This window comes from Myripristis murdjan, chromosome 15 (genome assembly GCF_902150065.1).
Source record: "Myripristis murdjan chromosome 15, fMyrMur1.1, whole genome shotgun sequence".
NCBI lineage: Eukaryota > Metazoa > Chordata > Actinopteri > Holocentriformes > Holocentridae > Myripristis > Myripristis murdjan.
Window position 1 is genome coordinate 15,763,061 of NC_043994.1, and position 8,525 is coordinate 15,771,585.

An 8,525-nucleotide genomic window follows, 5' to 3' on the forward strand; every position below is an offset into this window, starting at 1 on the left:
CAACCTGAATTCTAAATGTTTAGTTGCTGTCATTAAAGTATCATGTAATTCATTTTCCCCCTCATTTTTCTTTCCAGGTCAATTATAGGCAGGCGGTTCTTCTTCATTGTGGGAACACTGTACTTGTACCGGTGTGTTACCATGTACATCACCACTCTGCCTGTTCCTGGGATGCACTTCAAATGCTCTCCTAAGGTATAATGGATGTTCTTAGTCACTCTCACTATTGTATGTTGGTTAAGCGCAGACGCTCCTTGCCTTTATACACATTAATGTAGTTGTTCTTTGTGTGGTAATCGTATATTTGCTGCTCTTGGCACAAACCTAAATAAACTCATAAAAAAGAGTTCTCATCATCTTTTGGTAACTCTGATAACTTGGATTTCTTTTCAGTGATCAGGATAAATAAGTTGCATGTATCCGTTTTTTCATGTGTGAGTGACTGCGGCTTTGACTGGTTGAGAGAATTGCTGTGCGTTTTAGTTTCGATTGTTACACTATACCTGTGTAGCTGCTATGTAACCTCTCACTCGTGAAATTATGTCAGCAAGCAGAAGTGAAATGTTTGCATCCTGTTTGGTTAAAAATGGGTAATCTGTGAAGCCTTGTTTTTTTTTTTTTTTTTGCAAAGCACCCGAGAACTCACTCATACACAATAGATTAAATCCCCAGAACAAAACAGGAAAAAGATCCTTCAAACAGCTCTCAGCCCCACCACCATAGCTATCGCTAGCCCATGTCAAAAAGCCACAGGTCTGCAAATCACTTCTGTGGCATAAGGGCCTGCAACATTTGCAGCAACAGTGGGAGCATGCAGGTCTGCCATTTGTGAAGCAGACGTGGCAACAGAGAGTTTGCTTTCTTTCTCTCTCCTTCCTCCTCCATTCTGTGTGATCTGATTACTTGCCAGGGTGTACACACCATGCCAGATCTCTTCCTCTGTTGTGTGCCATTGTGATTCTATGTTGAGTCACACCTACTTGTATGACGCATCTGGTGGTGCAAACAAAAAGCAGTCCTTTCAGTTGTCATGTTAACGTGTCCTTTTTCTGCCTGATTAAATGCCCTACTGTTACCCACCATTTTATCTGCAAATATAATACATGTACATATTCTATAATCTGAAAATTAGACAAATAAGTACCCATATGTATAAAAAGGATCTAATTTATTGTTATGTTTCTTGCAGCTCCTTGGGAACTGGGAGGCACAGATGAGGAGAATAATGAAGATGATTGCTGGAGGGGGCCTATCCATCACAGGATCACACACTATGTGTGGAGATTATCTGTATAGTGGCCATACCGTTATGTTAACGCTAACTTATCTCTTTATCAAGGAGTGTAAGTTCCAATATACATACATATATACCATCCTGTTTGTCTCACTTCATCACTTGCATCCTGTCATGTAGAGTTTGATTGGCTTAAGAGTTATGCAGAGGTTTTACCACTCACCTTTACATAAAAAACTCATTTTACTGTTCAGAGGTCTAGATTAATATTTATCAATACATAGGATGTCATGCTTTAATCTAAGGCAATAGAGGCCAAATACATATATGAAATGAATCATGTACCAGCCTATGACTGGTGACCAAAGAAGATGTCAGCATATGTTATCACAAATCTTCTGTACACAGATGTTTTGTTCATCAGTCATCTACTTACAGGATGTTTCAAGAAACCAGTGTTTGCTGTTTAGTTCCCAACATTACCTAATAAGTTATGAAGTCACTGCTGGTCTCAACATGGGCTAATCAGATAGCGTACACTGGTTTCTTGTAACAGCCTGCTCAGCAGTTGAGAAATTGAACTCTGTTCACAATCATTGGCTCACAAGTCATTGGTTAAACAGAGGCCAGTGTATATCTGTGATACTCCAAGAAATCCTGTGAGAAAATGCACAGATATGTCTAATGATCTTTACACTTTGAACTTTAGATCCTTTCCTATCAGGAAGTGTTACACAATTTGCTGTCACTTTGAACATTTATGAAGGTTTCAGCTTTGCTGACCATAATTCTTCAGTGTTGCTCCTTTTCTGTCTTCTTTGCTTTGCACACACACTTGCTTTACCACTAAACATGGTGATCCAAAGGCCTGGACTTGACCTGCATGTTCTAGCTGTAGAGACTGATACATTTCTTGTGTACATTTTGTGCAAACAATGTTTTCCTCTGCTTTATCACATGATGTTATTGCACTGCTCTTACATTAGTTTTTGGACTACAAGCCTCATTTATACAGCAGTGACATCCAGTGGTGAAAGGGGGAACAACTTTTATTAATATCAAAGTGCAAGTGTCACAGTGAGTTTCTGACAATCTTGTATGTGAAATTTTGAAGCCCACATAGTATCCAACAATTATGAATATAATTCCACGGAGTGCAGCGTGATAAGAGAATGGACCGCACAACTCACTAGCCCCTGAACATTTTAAAGGACCATATTATACTGGATATCCGACCACTGAACATTTTTGTTTATTTGTTTTAGCTTTCGAAATTAATCCCTTCCCCAGGGTTAATTGAGTTTGGATTACTCGGATCTTTTTGACATATTCCTCCAACTTGGTTGTTGTGTTCAATTGGCAGACTCCCCTAAGCGGTTCTGGTGGTACCACTGGTTCTGTTGGATCCTGAGTGCCGTGGGGATTTTTTGCATCCTTCTGGCCCATGACCACTACACTGTGGATGTGGTGGTTGCATACTTTATCACTACACGCCTCTTCTGGTGGTACCACACTCTGGCCAACCAGCAGGTGAGTGCAAGTGCATTGCACAATTTGCTTGTTACTGTGCTGGATTTTGAGGAAAGTAGCTGGGCTTAATGTTTGCTTTATTCCATGATTTTGCCTCCCATTGATCCTCACAGTTTTTGTCTTGAAAATCTGACTGATTATGATTACATAAAAGGAACCCATCCAAACTGTTTTTCCTTGGATATCATAACTCATATAGCAATGCTATCTTTCCTTCTTTGCAATTTTAAATTATAGATTCCTCATATTTGTCATTAAATGGATCAGTATTGATGAAGCACAGCTGACTCTGTGAAACCAGTGACAGTGTGTGTGTGTGTCTTTCTCTATTTAACTGATACAAAAAAAAAATAAAATAAAAAAATCAGAGGCCTTGGGACGTGATTGCCCTGGATAACCATCTTACTGTGTTTTTGTGTGTTGTTTTGTTTCAGTCATTGAAAGAAACATCACAGAGCAACCCTTTCTCCCGGGTCTGGTGGTACCGACTGTTCCAGTACTTTGAGGAGAATGTCAGTGGGATAGTCCCGCGGAACTATCAGCTGCCGTTGTCATGGAGAGCATCACCGTGGAACCGCGGTGTGAAGTACAGCAGACTGGATAATCAGTGACCCTGGCCATGTAAACAGAGGCAAGGGCTGTGTGGCAACAGAGACTTCCCAAAGTGCTGTAGTTTTCCACGGAAGATGGCACTGTTCAATGTAGCGCTGTCCTTTCACCTCTAGTACTCAGACACATCCCTGTCCAAATGGCTAGCACTGTGACCCACCTCCATCATTTGATCTTTTTTATACACATATAAATAATTTCTTTTCTCTTGTCCTATCTCTCTCTCTCCAGATAATTTTTGTTAACTCAAAGCACTAATTTATTTTTGTTTCTTTGTATCCCTCCTCCCCGGGCCACACTGCAGTTTCTGCTGTAGCAGATGTAGAAAGCATTTCAACATAACATTTCAAAACTTGGTTTGATGGCCATAAGGACTTGGAAATACCTTTTTTTGTTGGCACAAAAACATACAAAGATAATGTCTTTTTGTTCTTACAAAATGTAGTACAAAGAGTGTCAATCAAATGTTTATTTGATAACCAAAATGCCATAAGAAGTTCCTTTTTCCTTTTTATAGCAAATTACTTTTTGTAAACTATCCTTGCTATAATGAGTCAAAGGTGCAAAAAAAAAAAAAAAAAAAAAAAAGAATTTTCTAAGTCTTTCAACAACTTTATTTTTCAAAAGCAACTGATGTCCAACAGAAGATTTTTAGATTTTTACCTTTTTCAAGATGGATAAACTGAGAGCAAACGCATCTAATGTGGTAAAGCAGAATCCCAGTGCCTTCCTTAGCTTGATTGTATAACAGTTCAAGTATGTGTCTTGTGTCCCTCTGCCTTGAGTGTGGGTCTTTCCACAAGGTGGTATGAGGCGGTACCTAGTGACAGTTAATGATCTTGTTCTCATGAATGTAAGAATAATTACGCCAGCCTTACCAGAAGATTGGTCTTCCCAAAATGAAGCGTACTGAGTGAAATGTCCCATTTATTTATTGATGTTTTATGATATCAGTTTGTGCGTAGCTGGTCGATGCTGTCCTAATAGAAAGAAATTGACTGTTAATTTTAGTTTTATTTATGTCCGTATCATTTCCTGTTTACCAGCCAGTCCTGACCTTGCCCCAGCCATGTTTGGAGCTTGTCTTTGCTGTTCACTGATGCTCAAAGATTCGTGGACACCAAAACCCTTTCACCATGACATTAGCTGTTCAATATCATTTTCTGAAAAATTGAATATGAAATCTCTCTGAGATTGTGGAGTAAGTGTGAAAATGGTTAACATACTCTGGACCAGGAGCAAGACTTGACTTGTGCATCACTGCTGCAACTCTGAAGAGATAATGAGCCCGTCTCTTGTTCTCCACATTGAGTTCCACTCCAAAATTACCAGCCACATAGTTAGTAGAGAAGTGTAGTGATGAAATCACAATGCCATAATGTTTTTACAATCATCGTGTGTGTGTGTGTGTGTGTGTGTGTGTGTGTGTGTGTGTGTGTGTGTGTGTGTGTGTATGTGTGTGTGTGAGATGTTTGTAACCTGTCTATGTTTTGACTGAGAGGAAAATGTCCAATTTTGGCTTCAATTTTGTGCTATTCCCTAAATGTGGCAACTGTGAGCTTGGGAATGTCAGAGTTGTTAAAACAGAAGCTTCAGGCAAAGTTTCTGAGCATGTAATGGGTATGTGTATGCTAGTTGGTAGTCCTATTTATATTCCTTGTGTATTGAACTATTCTGTTATCATATATTTTGAAGACAGTGTATATGTTCTACATTGCCTCAAAAAGTGCAATGCCAAAAAACATCCCAACATACTTTCTAATTGTACTACATATTCTATATGGAGCTGGTGTGGGGAGAACAAGCTGAAGCATGATGCACAGGACTGATGATATACTGGGCCAAAAGTATATAAACAGACGATAACAAGTAGATTTCCAAGAATGTGAATATGCATTGTCCTAAGCATACTTACATGTTTTTCTTTGCTTTCTTTTGCAATCACTGAATCATAAAAAGTATTCATCTGCCAGGAAAGACTGAATGCATTAAGTAGCACTCTTACATGGAAACTCAATTTCAAATGGTGTACTCAAGTGATCGAAGCTAATACATTGTCATACTCTACCAAGTAGCAGCAAGTTCACTTCAAAAGTTATAAAGCGATTTTAGTTTTTACATGGAAAAACTGCACTAAACACTAGAATACAAATTCTTTATAATGTAATGAATTGATTCAAATGTTGTGAGGGAAGGGGGTTAGAACAGAACATAATGTTAAATGTGAGGTAAATTAATCCCTTTTTACACCACCGACAGTCTTAATATGTAAGAGCCAGTTAGGAAATACACCCCCCTTCCTGTAGCACCTTCCCCTCCACTCTGGAATGTTTTTGTGAAATTTTGTCTTATGAGCACAGCAGGTTCCTCACTCAAGAATTGAACTATGTTGGTGCAAATCAGAGCACTGCAAACATGTTTGACTGAGGACCTTGATGGGGACATGATGGTCGTTAGAAGTAGAGACCCATTTTGTCTCCTCCTTTACTTGTAGTTGCCAATCAAGCTGGAAATATTTTTTTTTCTTCCAAGTTATGAAAGTTTGTTATCCTGTTTTCTCTGTGAATCAGTGATCCAGTCTGTCCCTTTTTTCTGTGTATACCAGATGTTTGTAAGCTATGATAAATATGACAGGATTCTACCTGGGAAGCTTTTGAATAAAAAATTTTTACTCTAAGTGTTTTATTCACTGTTTTGCTTTTTTTCCTCATAATTTTATCACAAAACCTTTTGCTTTTATTATATCACATTATCATTAAGCCGGTTTATTCAGCCAAGTGCCAAAAGATGACGTCATGGCTGACTCCCTAACAGCCAGCAGGTGGACATGTTGAGTTGTGTTGAGGGCTGGATGAGAGTGGTGCTGTGAGGGCGACCTCTCATGCATAATGTGTTTGCTTCCAGCAGGCATTTATGCGATTCACCTGAATATGTCTGGCGTGGTTACTTCCTTCCATTAACTTTGCTCACTCTGGGAATGTCGTTTAATCTTAAAACATGACTCACTCCTCGTTCAAAGAGTCTTATCTCACCCTCCCCCATTAACCAGCGAGTTTATATTCAGCCAGCTCCATCAAACTAAAGCATGGGTGAGCAGGAAGTTTTGGAGTAATCATATTCCACAATCACAATTTTAATGTCTGCAGAATTTATCCATGTCTTAAATGTGCCCTGATGTTTGACTGTATATCAACAGTCTGCTTCAAAACCATGACCAATGATGAAATTTACTTGTAACAACACTTATTTAACTTCTGTAACACACTAAATAACAGCCTCAAACACATAATCATAATATTTACATATGACAGCCATTTTTTCCCCCCTATACTTAAATAATCTATAAAGCTGCCACATCAGAATGACCTCTGACACCGTATATGGGATTTAGAGGAGTATTTAAATGATAGTAAGCAAACCACTGGCTTTTTGATTGCTTCACTTGATGGATTTTGGTTTTCAACAGCAAATTACACATTGCAAATTCTCAGATTAATATAATCCAAGACGTCGGCTGTTAATAAATTGTACACGATAAAGGTTTTCCAGTTAACATCTGCGGTGCTTTTAATCGCCTGCTAATAGAGCAGAGGGACCTCGTAATTCTCTAGATGGAAAGAGGTATATATTTATCTCAAGAGCTGGCTCCCCAGCTCACTCAACTATTCACTGGCACCCTGGAGAGATTGTGCCGGCCAGCCAAGCCCAACTCCCACACACTACTACTGTACACAGTCAAATGAGTGAGAGGGAGGAGTGAGACTGTGCTCAAAACATCCTCCCAGTTTCAGCTGACTGCATTAAATAGGCCAGAGGATGCTCTCTAGGATCTCTCCAAATAGTTAATACCTCAATGTAGTTGGCAATATATTAAAGCCATGCAGATCTGATTGCCTGCAGTGCATATCAGACAGAAAAATGCAGGAGTTTTCACTCACCCCTTGTAACAAATGTCTTTGATTTTAGATTATGGAGTGTAAAAGGGAGTTTGAGTGATATGTATTTGGTAATCATATTTATCACTCTACTTCCAGTTTTACTAGAGATTAATATGACAAATGATTTTACGTCATGCAGCCTTTGTTTTGGCATTGCAACTTTGGCCAACTGTCCTCCAATCTGGCCATTTACTCCACTGTAATCCATCAAATTTTTCTAACGAAGTAAATAACCATTTTCTATGGGAGTGCGCCGCAATATGTAAATGTATACATTTCATTCTCACCATAACATAACTGCACAATAACCACCGATGTCCAAAGTAATCCAATCAATCACAGTTAAATGAAGATAAATCATCATTCCCCAGCTCCCCTACTCAAGGCTTCGCAGCCAAAGGAAACAGCCAGATATCTGAGTTCACATGCAAATTCTATTCTAAGCAGCGGTGAGGTCTTTAGCCATAATACCATACTTAGTCTGAGACCATGAGGAGCATGTTCCTGGAGTGCAAATGGAGTTTTGCCTATTAATGGATGGCTTGGAAAGTGTGTGGTATGAGAAAGAGGGGTCTAAGCATTAAAACTGCCATTGAAGTATACAATGTGGAACATCTGGACTTAGGTCGTCCATTTAGTTATACTAGTGACTGATAGATAGATAGATAGATAGATAGATAGATAGAGGATTATTGTTTGTCTCATAAAGAAGAGACCAGTTTGAACCAGAATTCCTCCACCACACCTCTCTCTCTCACTCTCTCTCTCTCTCTCTCTCTCTCTCTCCCCAATCATTGCTCTAGTGCTCTGTGCAATGGAGTGCTTATGGTGCACGTGGATGAGAATGCATGCCCTCCTCTGATCAAAATCTTTTTTTTGAAAGCTGTCAGAATACCCAATATGCTGTTGCTGAATGGACACAGTGCTGTTTTTGTTCTAATTTGCTGCGATTGCAAAAAGGCCCAAATAGTGTCATCACAGTGTCATGTCAGGACGTGTTATAGTCCTTTTAAACCGTGACAGTAGACTTTGTGCAGTTTTGAGGCCTCTCACAGCAAACATTTCACTTCAAATTTCCTCTCGAGCGAGTCTAAGATAGTATCAAGGCACTCTGGACGCAGCGAGAATGTGGGCGGTGATGCTGAAGATGGTGACAGTGATTGATATTGGCAATGATAGCATCACCATCATACAAACCATTATGAGTGTTGGTG

At 39.3% G+C, this 8,525-nt stretch overlaps 1 protein-coding gene across 3 annotated transcripts in view; it reads left to right on the forward strand.

Annotated features, from left to right (window-relative positions):
* Positions 1-6,046, forward strand: part of sgms1a (sphingomyelin synthase 1a) — a 29,358-nt gene extending 23,312 nt beyond the window's left edge. For all 3 annotated transcript variants that reach the window (XM_030069955.1, XM_030069956.1, XM_030069957.1), the window contains 4 exons: positions 78-195; positions 1,190-1,343; positions 2,598-2,764; positions 3,199-6,046. In XM_030069955.1, the coding sequence (XP_029925815.1) occupies positions 78-195; positions 1,190-1,343; positions 2,598-2,764; positions 3,199-3,375 (616 nt within the window). In that variant the 3' untranslated portion in view covers positions 3,376-6,046. The remainder of the gene's footprint in view (positions 1-77; positions 196-1,189; positions 1,344-2,597; positions 2,765-3,198) is intronic.
* Positions 6,047-8,525: the final 2,479 nt, after the last annotated feature.